The 19,884-nt window shown below is 45.1% G+C and overlaps 1 protein-coding gene across 6 annotated transcripts in view; it reads right to left on the bottom strand.

Annotated features, from left to right (window-relative positions):
• The window catches only part of CFAP61 (cilia and flagella associated protein 61), a 96,198-nt gene that overhangs the window by 45,732 nt on the left and 30,582 nt on the right, over positions 1 to 19,884 (bottom strand). For all 6 annotated transcript variants that reach the window (XM_064650903.1, XM_064650899.1, XM_064650900.1 and 3 more), the window contains 3 exons: positions 19,234 to 19,440; positions 17,248 to 17,382; positions 5,277 to 5,404 (listed from right to left, as the gene is read on the bottom strand). In XM_064650903.1, the coding sequence (XP_064506973.1) occupies positions 5,277 to 5,404; positions 17,248 to 17,382; positions 19,234 to 19,440 (470 nt within the window). The remainder of the gene's footprint in view (positions 1 to 5,276; positions 5,405 to 17,247; positions 17,383 to 19,233; positions 19,441 to 19,884) is intronic.

Genomic DNA, 19,884 nt, shown 5'->3' with positions numbered 1-19,884 from the left:
AAATTCCCAACCCCAACCATGTGCCCGTGGCAGGTGCAGTGCAGGGCTCACAGCACCCAGGGCTGGCAGCTCAGCGGGCACAGCTGCCTCGCTCACCAGGCAGCTCCACCAGCCACAGCTCCAGTCACGGGGTGCCCAGCTCCTCAGCAGGGCACTGGGATGCTTCTCCAGCAGCTCCTGCCCAAGCAGCCTATGCCCTGTCACCCACAGAAGACTGAAGTCGTGCCTGATGAATGCAGAGACACCCAGGGAGCAAACCACCCAACACAGCGTGTCACAAGCACAGCGCAGTGCGGGCACAGGGTGCTGGGAGCTGCAGCCCTGCAGAGCTCCAGCTCCCCCCCCAGGGAACCTGCATAATCTCATCTCCTTCCTCTATCTCATGTCCTCCCACTGTCACCCCACTATGAGCTGCACTCAGACTCCTTCCTGGGACCTGGAGGGTCAACACAGCGATCCAGAAAAAGACCCTCAACACTTCCACTCAATAAGTGTTCAGAAAACCAAGCCAGTCCCTTCAATTAGTGACCTCCATTTGTCACCACTCTGCTCATCACAGTACACAAACATGCACACACAAACAGGAACCAAATCCACACTAATCACTAGTGGGAAGGATCACATCTTAATCAGACAATTCATTTTTTTCTCCACTGCAGCAGCCTGAACAGCCTGCTGTGCTTCCAAATCAACCCACAGGCAGCCTACAGACTGCTCTGGGGAGCTGAGGGGTTACACCCCCTCTGTCACTTGAGGAGAGAGCTGGAGAACCTAAATGCAGTGTTTGCACTTGGAATGCTTCTGTATTTGCTCTGAACCGCATTGATCAGAGGTACCAGGTTACAAAGCTCATGGTGCTCATGTCCCACTGAGTCACCAGGAGGGGATGACAGATCCAAACCAGCATTTTATAAACCCCTTGTGACTCACTCCAAATTTGAGCAGGCTTTGTATGAGAAAACTACTATTGCCAAGATCAGCTTTAACAGGCAACAAGAAGTTATTGCTGTTCAAATATAAATAGTAACAAGAGAAAATTTACAAATACTTAAAAATTTCAAGTGTGAAAGGAAAGTTTGGGCTCCGAGAAATGTTTGCATATGTTTAAAGGGCACGTACTTCAAGTGGAAATCATCTCATTTAAAACTTCAGACAGCCTGGAAAGCCAGACTGTAACTATAAAATAAGCCCACACTGATGCTAATTGAGCCTCGCTTTCTGGCAGAGGCTGTTGGAAGGCTGATCCTGACCCACATCCTCTCCCCTCATTTATGTCTGGTATCAGTCACTGCCATTGTTCATTGTGATCCTGACTGCGCAACAAGGCCAGCTATGGCCCATCTGATTTATCTCTGTCACAGCTGGAGCTCTGTTCACCAGCAATGATGGAAGGCAACAGTGTCGGAGGGATGCAGGCCCGGCAACACTGAGCACACGGCCTGGCTTTGCCTTGGTATGAAGAAAAGGCAGAGGGAAGCACACGTGTATCAGTTCATGTGGCAAAGACAAATAGTACAAAACAATGGGGATCACTAACCCATTCATTACATGTTAGCTCTGTGATCAGCAAGTAAGCACTAACTATTTAATTAGTCAACTAATTAGTGACAGGCAACATGGAAGGCTTCAGATGTTCCCAGACAAATGCAAAGATAAAAAGCCTAATTAACCAGCAAGCATTATGCTAACTACTGCCAAACAGGCCAGATGTGCAGGATACTGTGCACCCCGGTGCTGCCAGATACGGCAGCGGTAGCTGCTCTGCTGGGAACCCTGTTCAGACCCTGCCCTTTCAGAGCTGATCCTGGGTACCCTGAACTCATCCTGCAGAGAAAAACTCAGATTTACTGTGCGGGACTCTGATTCTACCCTAAGAATAAAGTTCAGGGCTTTGACAAAAGTTACTTTAATCCATCTGGGTTTTAAACACGGTAGTTATTTTAATGCACCCATATGGAGAGGGAAATGGATTTCACAACAACTTCATATGAAATATTGTGATCTGAGCCACCAGTCATTTATGGCTATTTTATGTAGCATGCTATGTATATTCCAGCATCTGCAGAGAGTAAGTCATTGTTTACACCAGGGGTTGGATTAAGGAGGTTTTCAAAATCATGGATTAAGAAGGGTTTTCCCTATAATCAGAACACAATAGCATTTTCCACAGCTATATGCAAAGAGGTGGATAAAAGCCAATTGGTTCCCTGCACTGGAACCAGTGACAAGATACTGCTGGGAGCAAGCTCTGCATTCCTGCAGCCCAACTTCCACCCTGGCAGCTGGGGCACACGAGTTCACAGGCTGCTCCAGGAACCAGCCCCTGGAACAACCTGGAAACGCTGGGGTTTGCAATCCTGTGTTCTTCTGGCCTAATGCTGCTGCCATGCCCATCACTCAAACTAGCAAAGGAAAAAAAAACCGAACAAGGAAACCTCCCACTGTCACACCTGTACCTCCCAAACACTGGCTGGTCAGCACGAGAGAGGCCAGGCTCTGCTCTCCCTACTGACTCCACCAGTCACCTGGCTCTCCAATAAAATCCATGTGCACTGCCAAGAAAAGCAGCAGTACAGCTCAAAACATGTCTGCATATGACTACATTCCAAGAAAAAAAAAATAAAAAAACCAGGAAATACTTATTTGAATGGTGAAACCTGAAAAGTGGTATCACCTGCACTGCCCCAGCACTGGATGGAGAACACGGAAGCGATTCCCCAGGGCTCAGAGCACCCCAGGATTAGGAGGAAGCTCCCTGCACTCACAAGCTACTCCACACACCTGTTTGCAGCATTCCTGCAGGGCCCTGTGAAGTGAAGGACTCCAGTGGGTGCCCCAGTGCTCTGTCCTCTGGGACTGCTTCCCAAGGCTCCAGCAGCAGGAACCAGCACAGAGCCAGAGAGCAGGGCAGAGGTCTGGGAGGTCCAGCTGCCAGCACACACTGCCCTGAGCAGCACAGAGGTTTCCAAAGCTCCTCTGGGGTCCAGGTGGGTGTGCACAGTGCCACAGCTGCTCCATGGCACTGCCCCAGGAGTGCTGTGCCCTGGGATGTGCTGCCCACAGCACAGTAGGAGCAGGAGCCATCCCAACGCAGGGGAGCAGAGCTCACTCTTAGGGTTATTTCTCTGCTTAATAAAAAAACATATTTCCTCAGTCTCAAAGAAGTTGAAAACATTCACAAGATCAAGTTCCAATAACTGCCATGTCGGTAAGTGAATTACATTTGAGTGTTTCCATGGTGACTGATAATGTAAAATAATTAACTATGAAGAATAACAACGAGAAAATAACTTCCTCTTTTTAAGGATTAGGGCTCACAAATTGATTCAATCCAGCTATTTTTAGTGCACGTAACCTTCGCAGGGAATATTAGAAAATTATGAGCAAATTAAACTAAACTGCTTTAAAAGGCCTTCACATTGATCAGAAGGCTATTTGCTGCTGATGTGAAAATTAAAAAATAATCTTTCCTAAATTTATACCCCTATTAATATAAACTCAGTGCACTCAGTCGCTCCTGGAGCAGCACCCCATGGCTCAGGCAGGAGCTCAGCTGTGCAGCACTGCAGACAAGCTCTCTGCTACACACAAGGGGATGTGTCCTGCAGGAACTCTGCTAGAGTTGGGATCATACTAACTCCTGCCTGGAAAGCCTTGGCTGAGACATTCTGAGGGCAACAGCTGTAAAGGCCTGTTCACTACAGACTCAGCTGCTGGCTGACACACCTGGAGCACAAACACACTTTGGTTTCCCTCACAGTGTTTGAAAGCACAGCAATAAACAGCACAGGGGGAGTAGTAAGAAAGAGGTTAAAAGCTCTGAAGTGCATCTTTAACTGAATTCAGGGTGGAACTGAAAGCCTAAAAGGTGCTAATAACAGGAGGATGAGAGGAAGTGATTTACCCCAAGATAGGATGCTTTACAGGAAAAGCCAGGAACATAATAAAGAGCAAGGAGCAGGAATTTTTTCTGCACTGCTCCAGCAGTACAACATCTATAAAGCACTTCAACTTATTCTTCTCTTGACATACTGATTTCATTTTCATTTGTGATGTTATCAGTGGTTGTTGTAGAAATACAAATTCCTGGCTTAACTGAAAAAAAGGCAGGATTTTTCATTCTCTGCCCCCCCAATAAAGCACCAGACTCCCCCAGCTCCTGTAGCATTTTGTCATAAAAATCATGTTCAGGATTTGAATTTCATATTCATTTCTGCAAGTGTTTCAAGACATCTCTAGTATGTGTGAATAAACTGCAGAAAACACTGACTGCATCAAAGAAACTGCATTTTCACAGTCTGACTTCCCAATAAGCCCCTGAAACTGCTGTGGAGGAGGTACTGGCACAGGAGCTGCAACAGTGAAACATCAGAGAGGGCACCCTGTCCTCACTTTGGGAAGGCTGTGAAACAGCAGACCTCACCCACCAGCTTTCCCTGCCTTAGGTATAAAAACAGCTGCATACTCCCCTTCTCCACAAGTTTATACAGTTATTTACTCCAATTTGGATAATTCTAGATAACCACAGCAATTCTATTTGCAGTTTTACTGCTGAAAAAATGCTTTAGTGAATGCTGCCAGCACATGCTCCAGGTGGGGTCACTGACAGAGTGGTGTCCTCTGCCAGACCTTTCCCACACCCACACCCAGGTCTGCAGCAAACCGGCAGAATTGACAGAAATTACAACAGTGACTCCTGAGCAATCCCAAACATCACAAACCTCATCAGAATCAAGGGAATCAAAAGGTGTCATGAGAATCAAAACATCACAGCGAGACAACTCAACAAGCTCACATGGCACATTTCTGCACAGCTCTGAAAACATGGCATCATCACAAGGGAAGGGAAGGAGGGATCCAAGCAGCAATTTGAGATCCCACTGGGCACAACTGGCTTTAAAGGTCAACACTGCTTTGGAGCACACATGAAGGGCTACTGACTTCCACCCCTAACAATCTGGTGTAAGAACAACATCCAGGGAGACTTTAAGTGCTTCCAATTCTCACTGTCAGTGTGCCTCCACCCTGAGGATCTCCGGGGGACCTGGAGCAGCTGGGCAGCCTGGGAGCCCCAGAGGAAGCCAGGGTGCCAGCACACACCTCCCTGCAGCTATGGGTGCTCACACCTGTAACTTGTCTCAGCAAATGCTCTGAGACAGACTCAAGGCACACCTCACATGGAAGAAACAAGCCCCTTCATATAGAAGGGACACAAGTTCCTTCATACAGAAAGGAACACATTCTTCTCAGTAAAGGAAACAAAATTAAAAACTTACCAAAAAATCAGTGTTTCCAAAAAAGAGATTCCAACATCGGATGCACCAACCACCACAATTCTAGTGTTGATGGACACTTTAGATTCCAGCACCAGCTTTCGATTTGTGAGGTTCAAAGAAAAACTCAACTGTAAAAACATATGGAACATGACACAGAAATGCATTAAAAAAGCAGCCAAAGCCTGCTAAGAAGCATTAAACTCACAGTGATGTGTTACCTTGCATTCACACCAAACTTTTTATGGCTCACTGACATGACTAATAGCATGATTTTTCTGTGCACAGCACCAGATAAGTTATACAGAAATGCTGAAATACATGCATGTTTAATAGGTCACAGAAAATTAGCAGAGCTGAATGATCTGGCTTCTCCTGAGCAAGGTACTCTGGAGCCCTCCTAGGAGAGGACAAAACACCACCTATGCTATCACTCACTGCATTTAGCAAACACCTGGAGAACATGCATTTCTATACTGCTAAGGCCATTTTTATGCCTTCTAGAGCAGTTTTCACTCATGCTGGTTTATTTATGGAAATGGTTTCACTCAAATTAACTAGAAACTTATATTTTGAGTGTCTTCATGTGTTACATTGAAAACTCCCAAAATTATCCTTCTCTTTTCTTGAAATACAGAGCCACCCAGAAAGCCAGGCGGTCACATGCATAAGCAAGTACCTCAATGCCACCGGGATCAATACTCCAGTCACAAAATCTTACTACAGCATTTGTAATTACTAATCTCAGTTTCCATACTACTTAATGCACACCCTGGCTATGCAGGCAATAGACTCCATGTGGTTTTTTTTCCCTCCATGTGTCTTTAAGTCTCTCTACCTAACAGAGATTCTCAAAATCAATATGCAAGAAAGAGCCAAGAGGTAACATTGCATTTGACAATTTTTTTTCTGCCCTGAACTATATTTAGCTTTTGAATTTCTGATGGGAGGCAGGGAAATACTTCCCATCTCACAGTCCATCACACTGCATTTTTCTGATTGCTCTGGGTTGCCTACATTCCCATTTCATAGAATGCATAAGTGCAGAGTCATAAATGCACTGGGAAGGCCAATGCAAAATGGAGCCACTTCTGATGTTTGTCAGACACTTCTCCTATAAATTCCTGCTGTGGCACTTAGGCAGGAAGCAATCCAAGGCTTCTAACAGGTTTTCCTCTACTACAAATAGGAGGCAGAGGGTTAATGATATTAAGCCCTCTGAATTCCTCCTATGAAATTACAGTAGAAATATATTCTCTATATATTAGTTGACAGTAATTCAATAGATGGAGAGTGTTTTATTTTAAAGCTATGGTAATTACATGTGCCTTCTCAAGAAGTACGTGGCACACTGAGATCCCCAGGAGATCTTTTATGCCATGTCTCTGCACTGGTGGAGCCCCACAGCTGGAGTTTCAGCACAGCCCCAGCACAGAAGGAGGAAAACTGTCTGGAGAATGACTAGTGCTGTCCTTAAGGAAAGATTATGGACCAGTGCCTTGCCAAATGGCATCACTGCATAGCAAGCCATTTAGAATGTGGCAAAACTAAATGTTGCCTTTGGTCAGGCAACATTATTTTTTACTGCCAGATAAATGTTCTTCAAGTTGCAGTTCACCATAGTGCAATGAGGACATCCAGTGGTGAGCCACATTCATCTCAGGGACTGTACTGCCCTAGGAAAATTCCAGAAGATATCTTAAGAAGTATACCAGCCCATGGTGGCTGCTTAGCAGAGGTCAGCTGTGTGCCAGCCAGCTCACGCTGCAGTGAAGAATGCCTGGGCTTGCCAGGGAGAAGCACAGAACCACCCTCGTGCTCCTGTCAGAGTTACACGGGACAGCAGCAAGTGCACAGAGAAGCCAAACAGTTCCATCCACAGCCAGTGCTTTTGGACATGGTTAAACACTCCCTACAGCAGGATCTGCCACTAAAAGGATTTGGGTCACAAGTTAGAATATACCTATAATAGTTCCACATTTCAGAAAATGAAAAAGCCTTTCATAGTCCACTAAAAATTGCTGGGAGAAGCTTTAGGAAATAAGAAGAACTGGTGCCAAGTACTACAGGCATCCCCCACTGCTTAAAATAAAGCCATGTTCTTTGTAACAAGCTAAATGGTCATGCCCCAACTACATGTGATGTAGCCCTGCCAATGCTGACACGTGGAGCCCTCCTGGTCCCACAAACAGGTGTGGAAGACACGGTGCTTCAGGCTCTACTGCTGCCATTCCCATTCCCTGGGTCAGCAGACAGGAACTCTGACAGGCTGGGCTCTGCTGCACACACAGGGTCGCAACTTCGTAGGAAAGCATGGTCTTCTGGGGGGAAAACAATTAGTGATGTTTCTGTCGAAATGTGACTTTTAATAAATTAATAAGGGGTAAAAAACCACAATGAGAAACTACTTGTAACACCCCTAATCACCAAAAGTAGGTAGGGATGCCAGCAGCTGACAGGACAAACCCAACAGGCCTCATGGCAATGCCAAGGTCAAACATCATCTACTGCTGCTCTGTGCTGGTGGCTCACGTTAATGTATTCCAGCAGCCAAACACAGAGCAGGAATACAATTTCCCTGGGAAGAGTTGTATCTAATTTATGAAATGGCTTCTGTATCAATGACACAAAGGCAGCGTTTTAGCAGAATATAACCCGTGGTGCTCCCCACACAATGGCCCCAGCACCAACAGCTGTCATGCTCCAGAAATCACCTTTCCACAGCTAAGTACACTAAACGGCCCCAGGGAGTGAGGAATTAGGTGGATTGGTCCCATAATACCACCTATTTTAACAAAGTGTCAGGACAAATGGCTACATATGTTCCCCAGAGGGGTAATCAGACATCATAACTGATAGGTCAATAGCAAACCAACTTGTTTATTTTGTATCCAATCTATTAAATAAACCAGCAATCATTAACTAATGCACGGCAAAAAGCACTAATTGCCATTGGTAGAAGAGGCCTATGTAGCTCAGAAAAGAGAATTTTCTTTGGTTCTCAAAGAGATTATTTAGGGTGCCTGGCACCCCTGCCCCCCCACTGCTCCCACCCTGAGGCAGAGGGACAGTGGAGCTGGCAGTGGTGGCCCTTAGGCACCAAACCACAGGGATATTCCTGCACACAGCCAGCCAGTGCCATCACTCAGGGGCCTTCAAACCATCCCTCAGTAAAACACTGCTGCACTTCCCAGAGCACTCCACTGACAACCACCCCCTGCACTGCCTGACGGCTCTCACTGGTGGTCTCACAGCACAACATGTGCCAGAGCAGGATCAGTTTATGGCATCCCAAACTCACATCCTTCTACTCCAAGTAACCAATGGAAAAAAGAGACAAAGTACTGCTCAGGTTTCAGCAGACTCACTTGCATGCATTATTTCCTTTGCCCTTTCCAACCATGCCCAGCTTCATGCCCAGCTCTCCTGTCCAGTTTGTACATGCCCTGGGAACAGATTCAGGGTACATTTACTCAACAACATTGTGCTGGTGGTACAAACTCACATCCAGAATATTTTGTAGCTCCTCTTTTAGTTCTGTTTTTAAAACACTGGACCCTGAGCTATTCGTAGGTTTTCTAAATATATTTATTATAATTTTTCTACAACAGGTCAGGGTTTATAGCAAATATTACCTTCATTCTAACAGAAAAAAATGGAAACAGAGCACCCAAAACTGAAAAAACAAGTTAGACAAAGGATTTCAGCTGTGACACAAGAGCAGTGCTGTGTTCTGAACTGGGCATTGATAAATGTACCCCAGTAACACATCACTGCTGTGTCAGAGAGCTGGCACACTGCTTGCTGGGACTCCTCATGCAAAGGCTCCATAACACTGCAGAGTCACAAAATCAGTCAGGCTGGAAAACACCCCTTATATCATCGAGTCCAACTGTTAAACTTAGACTTGACTTAATGACACCGTGAGGACTCGTGCCTTGCCCAGCCAAACACACAGAAGAGTTGGCTACAGGTTTAGGGTGCTGAAGTGGCCCAAATTCAGGACTGCTCAGGGTACTACATGGCAAACACAGGGCTGGCTCATCTGTTATGTACTCAGCATCTTCACAGATCCCTCACTACCACAGGGAGTAACAAGGAACCACTGGGAGGGGCCCTCCCTGCCCTATCCTGCAGGATTCTGTGTCTGCTGACAATGCTTTTGTTTTAATTCAGCATTTGTTACTGAGAAACCTGAGTGATAGTTACTGCTGTAGAGGATTGATGTGATTTGAACTGTTACTGTAAAAACCATCAGAAGGAGTGAAAACAATTAGCAAACCTGTCCTAGAGCAGTGCTGAGCTCAGCAACAGTGACTGGCAAACAAGAAGGTGAGCAAACAGAGCTATTTTAATTTCAAGCTCCATTTGAACCACAAGTTAAAAAAAGAAAAATCAATGTTTACCAAGGAGATATGAACAACTCATTGGAAAATGCATGCTTTTTCAACCTGCATTAGCAATTGTTTTCTAAATACTAGCTACATTCCAAAAAGCCTCATTAGAAATGTCTGCAAACATGTTTTCAAAAGCTGTTTCCAAGCATTTACAGACTGCCACAAACACCAGAAACAGAAGAGAACAGAAAGAGCAACAGTGATGAAGAGTGTACCCTTATTATTTTGTCATCTTTGCCAAAGAATCCTTCTTTGGGAACTGTGGCATAGGCAGGTAACACCTCACCTTCACAGAATATTTTTCATCTACAGACCTCCAAGACCTTTATAAAATGAAGTCAATATTATTACACCAATCTCATACAAGTAAATGCTGATCTTCAGCTTCTAGAAGAACAGTATCTATACAGGCAATCCTATGTCCATCCCCATGAGTCCCTACAAAACCAGGGATTTCCCCTGTAACTCCAACTAGCAGCAAAGCAGAGCAGAGCACAGACACAGCTATTTCTTTTCCTTGCAGAACCACTGTTACCATGGTAGAAGCTGCTCTTTTTCCCTTTGAGCACTGACATTTGGATCCTCAGCCCAGAGAGGGCTGGGCAGTTCCCACTCACAAAAATCCCACAATTGCTTGCTGCCCTGCTTCAAAGGCCAGAGAAATGAACTCTGAACAGTGCCACTGTCAGTGGGCTCAGTTCTTCCCCTTCTGTCCAGGGAAGAGAAGAACAGAGAGGGGACACTGAGCCTGCCTGCAGAGGCACCCACCCCGACACACACCCTGCTCACCAGCCGGAGCTGCCAGGGAGAGGGCAGCAGCACCTCTGCCCACTCCACCCACTGCACACACACACCCATGGCAACACAGGCAGCAATTCTCAATATACTGGACTATTCACTGAAACATTTAAGATATGTGTAAAATTAAAAGCTTAAAAAAATAAAATGTAAAAAGTCATAATATTTCATACTGAAAATAATGAACACCAGGTAAATAATGGTACAGGGATATGAAGGGAAGTTGATTTGTGGGTTACTACAGAGTCCTGTTTGCATGACAGCAGCTGTGGTTCTCCATTTTATAATAGCAAACATTACCTTTCTGTGAAAAAAATATCTGTGCCCTCCCTACAAGCTGGAATTATCAAAGTCAATCTAACAAAATGCTTTGAAAAAGCTTTAAACCAAGTCTGACCTGTTTTTAAGCAGAAATGCCTATTTCAGTTTGCAGCAAATATCATTAACACCTGTACAGCACTGACACCACGCTTTCAAAACAAAGATAGGTCATCTTACTTTTAATTTCACACATGCACATAAGTGGTAAACATTCCTGTTAATGATGCCATCTGGTGCCTCCCATAGCGGTGTGATCCTCTGCCTTCCAAACAAGATGTAATGGCAGCACCACACAAGCCCCACTGACATTTACAGTAAGGAAATTTGTTATCAGCCTCAGTTCAGAACGCCTGTTTGTGTGCCTACTGGTGCTATAAAATCATCACCTTCACCAGCCAAGGGGAAGAACAATAAATAATGGATTTTTATCTATGTACGTACCACAAAAGCATTAAAAATTCATTACTCAGGCACAAGAGCATCTTAAGCAACAGTTACTGCTTTAAAAATTAATATTCCTCTCCTGGTTAAGTGAAAACTATCCACACCCAGCCTTTGTTTGTGATCCCAATACATCCACACACAAATTGTAACGTGTAGGAACTCTGCTGTTTTAACTTTGATACATGAGCCTTGATATTTAAAACACAGGGAATTCTCTTGTTCATCATCCCTAGGCTCTCTGCTGTATTTATTCTTTTTCAACAATAGGCCTCTACTAAGATAACAAAGAAACCAAACCCTCACAAACCTTTTATATTTTAGGCACGTTCAGTACATTCCAGTGCCTCAAACTGCATATACACAGAACTGAAACTGCCAAAATAAACCCCCCTATTGTACCAGCTGTTCTCCCAGGCCAGGACATGCTTTGCTTTAGAGCAGACAGTGAGAGGGTCAGACTGCACTGACTGCTCTCCCTGAGCCCTCTGAGCTATGCTGGGCACTGCTATTCCAGAGGGCAGCAAGGCTGGCAGGTGCTGTGGCCAGGGGGGCAGAGCAGGGTGGGGAATGGACAGTGCCCGGGGTGGGGAATGGACAGTGCCCGGGGTGGGGAATGGACAGTGCCCGGGGGGGGGGAATGGACAGTGCCCGGGGTGGGGAATGGACAGTGCCCGGGGTGGGGAATGGACAGTGCCCGGGGGGGGGAATGGACAGTGCCCGGGGTGGGGAATGGACAGTGCCCGGGGGGGGGAATGGACAGTGCCCGGGGTGGGCACTCTGGGTGGGCAGATGCACACCCCAAAGCAGATGCTCTGGAGCTGCACGGTGCTCATGTCTGTCCCTGACCACCTTCCTGACACGCCTCTTCAGACACATAAGGAGACAGACCCTTGTTCCACTCTCAACAAGAGCTTTGCTTGTTCAGAACAGACTGTTCTGTGGTGCACAGCCACCCCCCACACTTTAAAATCCCCATACTTCAACTACCGGGTTTTATTACCCCTGAATTGCAAGTGAGCTATAATTTTCAAGTCCACACTCTGGACTAGCTGGGATTTGACAGTGAGGTGGTGTTAACTGTCAGTCCATCAGTTCTGAGTCCTGCCCAGGTCAGGGTAGTGGCTTGTGCTCAATCTGGACTGGTGATGTTCCATTATTTCAGAAAGCAGCACTAAAGCAGCTGCAGTCAGGTATGTCCCAACTACAGAGAGACCAGCAAGCAAAGAGTTCAGGCAACTGCTAAGAAGCTGGCCTAGACACCAGAGAGTAGAAGCCACAGAGAGTGAAGCACCCCAAGAGTTTGTTGGGGGAGACACCAGTTTTCTATAAAATGGATCTATATGAGCATTTGTATTTTCCTTTTAAAACAAGCTGCCCCAAAAGGCAAAAATTTTGTCAAGCCTGAGAATGTTTTAGATTTTTTTCCCTGTTTTACCTGATAGTTAATTTCTATTTTTAGAAAACATGGTAAACATATTCTGTTTTATTGAAGTCCTGCAACTTTATAACAGACATAAAAAGCTCCCAGGACAGAGAATGAGTCCGGATGATTCTTACACTCATAACTCATTTGAGCACGTACACGTGAACATACACTACAATGGAACAAGTCATAAAGTGAATCTAAAAGCAATGACACACTGCTCAAAAACATCCTATAAGCATTTTCTCTCATTTTATTGTTTTAATTAATATTTTAAATTCTCTCAGGCCATCTATTCATAGCACTTGCCATGAGCATAGAATCACACAAACACCTGCACACTGCACTGAAAACTGTTGGGTTCACAGTGCCCTGTATTCCAGTTCCTTCTTGAACCTCACACTAACATCTACCATTGCTTCTGAGGTTAAGCTTCAATTTTTCCCAGACAACCAGGAGAACTCCCTGCTGTGCAGATACTCTCCCTAAGAGATGAACATCTATCCTGTCCCCCAGCAATACCCAAATCCTGAACAAGTTTCAGGGGACAGGCTCAGAGCACTCCAAGCTGGGCTGAGCACTCAACTCCAGCTCTTTGCCTGACCCTCCTGCATTCACCACTTTTTCTGATATGAACATTTCCTGTAGTGCCCCTGGAATACCACTCAAAATGTATGAAATTAACTGAGAAAGGGTTGGTATTTTTCATTGGGTTTGGGAGGGTTTTTTTCCAAAATAAATTTATACTACACTTCATGGGCTTCTGCAACTGTTCCATCTTTTTATGAGCTAGAGCAGAACAACCAATTCTAAACTGCACAATAAAACCCAACAGTCTGAATGCAGCCATGAAATAAAAATATAATAGACCCAATAGCATGAATAATAATGAAAGGGCAAAAACAAGGAAATAATTCAACAGATGTGTGACATTTTTGTTCTTCACTGTGGATCAGTTATTCTTGTTAATTATATCACCTATTCTTCCCTTAACATTGATAATTACATGAAGCAGATGGAGAACAGAATGCTCCCAGATGGTGAGAAAGCAAACAAGTTTACAAATTGTTTATTTATGAAGAAATCATTAAAATTATTTAATTATCTATAGTTTTCTACTCCATCAATAATGACATGCACTGTAAAGGCCAGCAGCACTTTATAAGGTATTCACGATTCTGTTGTAACCAACTGGTTTTTAATGTAACATGACTGAAATGACTGACAGATGTGCAAACCACAATAATAATCTAATCTGTTTTAACACTGGGGGAATTAAGAGCTTGAATCTTTGGATCTTCTGCCAATTGGCGCTTCAGCACTGGTTGCTGATTCAGAACACAAAACCCAGAGATTTCCTTTTGCTTTGGAACAGCTGTATGAAGTGTTTGATCTAATGAGCAGGTAGGAGCTCTGTCAGGTCTGTGCCCTGAACTCCAGAGTGCGGCAAATGAAATTCTGAGCTAAGACGTGGCACCTCTGCTACACCTGCTGCTCAGCAGGTATCCCCAAGTCCAGGCACTTCCAGGACTGGATGTGAATCCCATGGGCAGCATCTGTGCCATTCCAGAGGACTGCAGTGGGAGATAGCAAGTGTAACGCCCAGGGCTCCCTCTGCACACTCACGGAGATCCTGAGCCAGCAGCAGCCCACAGAGACCCCACACAGACCAGGAGCTGTGCTCGGACACCACATGGCTGAGCTGCTCAGCCACAAGCTGTTACTGGGGAAAAACACACTTTGCAGCTAGAACAGGAGAGCAAGAGCTCAAAAACGGCTGGAACAAGAGGAAGGCAGCTGAAAAAGCAGTAGATGAGAGGCAGATGTTGATGGCTCAATATCAAGGGGCATCTTGTGGGTATCAAAGCAAGAATATCACTACAATTATCTCCATTACAAGCAACAGATACTCAAGCAATCAATTAGGGCAGGCAGTCAATGAAAATTTTACATTTCTGAACTGCTCTGTATTTACAATCTTTATCTTGTAGTTCACATGACAAAGGCTGCCACCATTGCAGAGCTCTCCAAAGCAGCAATTACAGCAATAACCTGTCCTCCAGCTCTCAGAGCAAAACAGGCACTGGTTCACATCTGGAAGAGGTGCTTTCAAATAGGAGAGGGCAAAGCCCCCTCAGCTCAAACCAGCTTGATGAGCTGGCATAGGTGTGTGATAAAGAAATGAGGAACAGTCTCCACCGCCAGGAATCTCTGTGTGCCCAGATCTCAACATCCTGCAAGATCCTGCCCCAATCTTGTTTAAAGCCACCAAAACAAAGATGATAGGAGAAAGTGTATCCTTACTGCTATGCAGGTGCTGGCTTCAGACATCTTCCCACCAATTCCTACTCCAGACTCTTTGCCTTCCACCTTTCTTCCTCTCTTCTCTAAGTTTCCCTTAAAGTATTGCTTTCCCATGTCCCTTTTCCCTCACTTGCTAGCCTGTTAGCATGTTCTACAACCAAAATACATTTGACCTAGTCTCACAGTACTTTTTAAGGTGACAACTCCCAGCCTTTCCAATCTGCAGAGCTATCACATTTATCTCCTCGTTGGGACACGTTGCTCTTTGTCACACAGATTGCACCTTGCTGTTTACAGAGGGCCTTTTGAATCACTACAAAAAGGCAGAAAGATAGTAACTTCATGCCTATTGAGATCTGGTTACATTAATGTACAAAATACACCTCGGTTCATTTGTAACTTCACTGCAGGATTTGGCAGGGCAGTGCAAGGTTATTGATGGGGATCAATCTTCCTTGACAAGGCTCTGAGCAGAGAGAGGGCAGGTGCCTTATGCCTGGCTCTCCCTGAGCTACAGACCAGCTCCTTCCTGCTGCGAGTACCCCCTGGGCTGGGGCAGGCTATTCCTTATGCTACAAAGCTTCCCAACATACAGTGGCCAAAGGTCACTTCAGTCACTCGACACAAGAGTCAATTTAACTTCATGTGGTTTCAGATTCTCGGTATTTCAGAAAAGTCAGCAGCAGTAGCAGATGAGCTTTATCCTCAAGTTACCACCCAGCACTCAGCCCCAGATGTCCATTCTGATAGAGCACAGTCTGTCAGAAATCCATAATTCATGCTGGGCCAGATGCATGGATACTTACACAGTGACAGCCTTTAGGTAGGGATTTTTGTCAGAAAAGGTTTTAATGAAAATCTCACATTATTAAATAGAAATTCAACTTCTGAGATTTTAAACAATTATGTCACTACCTACAACTCACAGAAAACCTCAGGAAGAACCTGGGAACAGAGAAGACAACATATTTGCAAATCTTTCAGACACAGGAAATCTGAGATTTTCCAGCTTCAATGAAAATGCTAAGATGAGCTCTTTCAGTAAGAGAGCAACAGCTCACTTTAAAGATAAAATAAAAAGTGGTTTAAAGAAAAGCATCAGACAGTTCATTCTGCAGAGAAGAGAAAGGCAGGGATGTGCATGTGGAGGGAAGACTGTTCAAAGCCAAACTCAACAGCCTCAGCCATCTTTTGGATTTTGCTTTGCCAACTGCTGCCTAATTAAGTTTTGGGTGCCAAAACCTACTGACTAACTGAGAAAAGGACAGCACTAAAAATATTATATGGGAAGCCATCTCAGCCAACTGGAAGTTAGTACAGACATAAAGCTCCCTAATTATGTTTCTCCATGAAATTACAGCTACCTACAGAGAGTATCTATCACTAATGGTGTTTTCCCTAACATTTTAGCCTCACTGGTTACTCTTTTGAGGAATCATCTACACAGCAAATTTTAGTTACTTAAAAATGTAAGAGAATCAGGTCTAAGTGATTTAACAGATGAAACTTTAAGAGACTTTTCATTTAGAACCTCCAGATTGCAACAGTTCTACAGAAATAAAAATTTTTGGTAGCAAAATCATTTTCCTTTGCTGTTAAATCAACTTTGTGTTTTGAAGTGTTCTTTGAGGGTTGGTCTCGTGCATGGAAGAAACCTGACTTCAGCACTGAAAAACAGAAGTTGAGTTCAGCAATTTCTGCAGACAGAGTCAGAAGCACAGCACTGTCTTTCTTCCATTTGCTGAGCACAACCCCAAAATAAACTTAGCAGGAAGAAGGGCTGAACAGCAAGGCAGAGCATCTCCCACGTGCTGGGAGTTTGACTGTACCCTCATGACAAGGTGCTGCTCCAGTGCAAGCCCAGAGTGCAGCACAGTCCTGCCCAGTGGCCGCAGAGTGCCGGGTGTGCCAGCCCAGCCCAGCGGCAGAGCGGGGACTGGGAGCACTGGGAGGGTCTGGACACCCCGGCTGTGTAATTAAGGAGCAGCCCATCACCACTCGGGGACTGGGAGCACTGGGAGGGTCCGGACACCCCGGCCGTGTAATTAAGGAGCAGCCCATCACCACTCGGGGACTGGGAGCACTGGGAGGGTCTGGACACCCCGGCTGTGTAATTAAGGAGCAGCCCATCACCACTCGGGGACTGGGAGCACTGGGAGGGCCCGGACACCCCGGCTGTGTAATTAAGGAGCAGCCCATCACCACTCAGTCAGTAATGCCATCCCATCTGCCAAACCCTGCACGAGCTGGCACCGTGCCCCTGCCTGCTGCTGCTTCTGTCACCCACCTGATCCTTGGAGAGCCGCTCTGCCGGAGCGTTCATGCCAAGCTCTTGCAGAGGATAGACAATCTGTCGTCTGGGCCGCACGGGAGCCATGTAATGAAGGGCAGATGTCAGGGAATGGGCACAGGGGCTCTGGAGCTGAAAGACAGCGATCCATATTTCAGCAGAGAGGATGTCAGAACAGGGCAGCACAGATGTCTGCGGCATGGCTCTGCAAGCACACAATTCTTAGCTCTGCTGGCTAAATCTGAGACAAAAATCAGCAAATAAACAAACATACTCAGAGCAGAGGAATGAATTGCAGATAATTCCTGACACTAATGAAGATAATTATGAGAGTAATTACATTACTATCTCTGTGGGAATGACAGATAAACAAGTGGTTTGGTTTATGGGATTTTTCAGCACAAGTATTTTCCCCAGGAGGATATTTTTCTCCATAGTGATCATGAATCAGCTTGATTTGACCTCATTAAGCCATGTTATCTGCTCACTACTAACCTTTGCCTGCTTGGCAAAGAACAGTGATGAATTTATATAGAAATTCTATACTGACTGAAATGTCTAGTTCATCCAAGTGATAAATGTTAATAAACCAGCAGAAATTTGCAGTGAACAAAACCCTAATGCTCATGTGAGCAGCCTGGATCATTAGAAATAGCTGTATCTGTCTATTACAGCATGACTAGCTCTGGTATAATTTACAACATGAAAGGCAAAAGGAAATAAGAGAATTACAAGAAATACAGAATGAACACTAATGCAAACTAAGTTACACTCAAGTGCCATTCAATCCACAAATATTAAAAAACCTTGATGTTACTATGTTGAAAACTGAGTAAAACATCCCATTTACCACTTCTTAGAGCAATGACAAGCTAAAGTAATTTAGAGGAACTCTAGCCAGGAAACAGGCCAAACTGCAATCATTAGTAAGGCTTAACTTTTTTCATCCATCCACTGCCATTGAACTGCATTTCTCTAAGTGCCTCTTCAGAACCTCAGAACCTAATGCTACATGGGGACATAGGTTCCACAGGGGAACACTTAACACAACTCCAGAGGTGCACAGGAAAACACATCCTTCTGCAAATGTATCCAGGTCTAACCTGGCAAAATTCCTACAGGAGAAGCGGTGGTGATTTCAAAACCCCCCGAGTCCCCAAGGACAGGCTCCATCTCAGTTACCATCTAAAGACCAGGTGCTCAGAGCAGCCAGCCATGCAGAGCCCCCGAGCTGCAGGGGCAGTTGTGTCTGTCCTGAGACAGGCAGGGATGACCGGGGCATGAACTGCCCTCGGGACACACCCTGTGTTTCCAGCAGTGCTGGCAGGAGCCCAGCTGACCAGCCTGGGCCAGATGGGAACTCTAGATGGCTACACAGGCTTGCAAGTTTTACCTTGGGTTCCCTTCTTTGAGACCAATAACACAGCACATGTGAGTATTTCTGAAAGGATCTTTGGGTTTGCTTCCACATATTCCATTCTCCTCAGAAATGGATTTTCTCTGTTAGGAGAGACCCAGTTCTTATGGCTCTCCTGTGACACTTGCAGAAACACAAGTCCCATTTTCAAAGCCAGTGAGGTGCCTGAGTCCCACTGACTTTTGGTTAAAGAGTCTAAAGCGCCTAAATCGCTTTTGAAGAGTTTTTAAGCCACCAGTATGTGTTTAAGATTATCCTCTGCATTTACTCAGGGTACATTATCCTCATGCTAGGCAAAGAGCCAAGGCCAAGGACACTTCCAGTCTCTGTTCCCCCAGAAGCTTGCTCAAGACACTGGTGAGTCTGGACTCACATGTCACAGACCAGCCCCACTAGGTGACAGCTGTGCCCACAAGTGCAGATTATGTCAGGCAAGAAGAACAAAGCAGTTTGCTGCAGGTTGCCACAAAAACTCCTGTTTGCAGTCATTCACAGAAGCAAAGAAAAAAATAAAGTGAGCAAAGGCAGCAATATTTAACACAAGAAACAAATTATTTTCTCCTTACCTTGCCTTCCACATACTGTGGATAAATGGGATAGTAAAGAGCAGATTTGTGTGCCAAGCGAAGCATCTCCTTTAGGAAGTGTTTTGTATAGCGATGAAATACAGGATTTAAGACAAAGTGGCAAAGATGTCCATGTTCTTCTTGCTGGTGGCAACTAAAATGAATGAAATCTTCAATGTTGTAACGTGATCGAACGTACTCGATATCCTGGAAAGCGAAACAGTTGGCAATCAGCAGTGATCAGCAGCTACCCTGGCAGATTTTAGCAAGGGCCAGTCCTTTCAGTTAAGGGACATTTGAACACTGACATCAAATGCCTTTGTTCTCAATTAAATTTCATTGTATCAAAACCTATTCTTGCAGCTTGTCTGCCCTCATTTGCAAGGGATGCAGACCTGACCCCTTCCCACCAAGGTCTGACACAGATTTTGCTGAGTTCAAGAGAGAAGCCCAGACTGTTCTCTCACCAAATTCCAGCTGAAAAAGGGAACTCTAGAGGGAGCTGTGCAAGAAATACCCTCCAACAAGTCTTCCCTGTTGAACTGATAAGCTGATTTTTGCAAGTTTATACACTCAATATATCCTCTTATCTCAATGCTCTCAATTAAACTAAGAGCTATTTTGGAAAATGACTGACTACTCTATTTTGAA

Source organism: Pseudopipra pipra, chromosome 3, assembly GCF_036250125.1.
Source record: "Pseudopipra pipra isolate bDixPip1 chromosome 3, bDixPip1.hap1, whole genome shotgun sequence".
Taxonomy (NCBI): Eukaryota; Metazoa; Chordata; class Aves; order Passeriformes; family Pipridae; genus Pseudopipra; species Pseudopipra pipra.
This window is presented reverse-complemented; position numbering and strand designations above follow the sequence as displayed.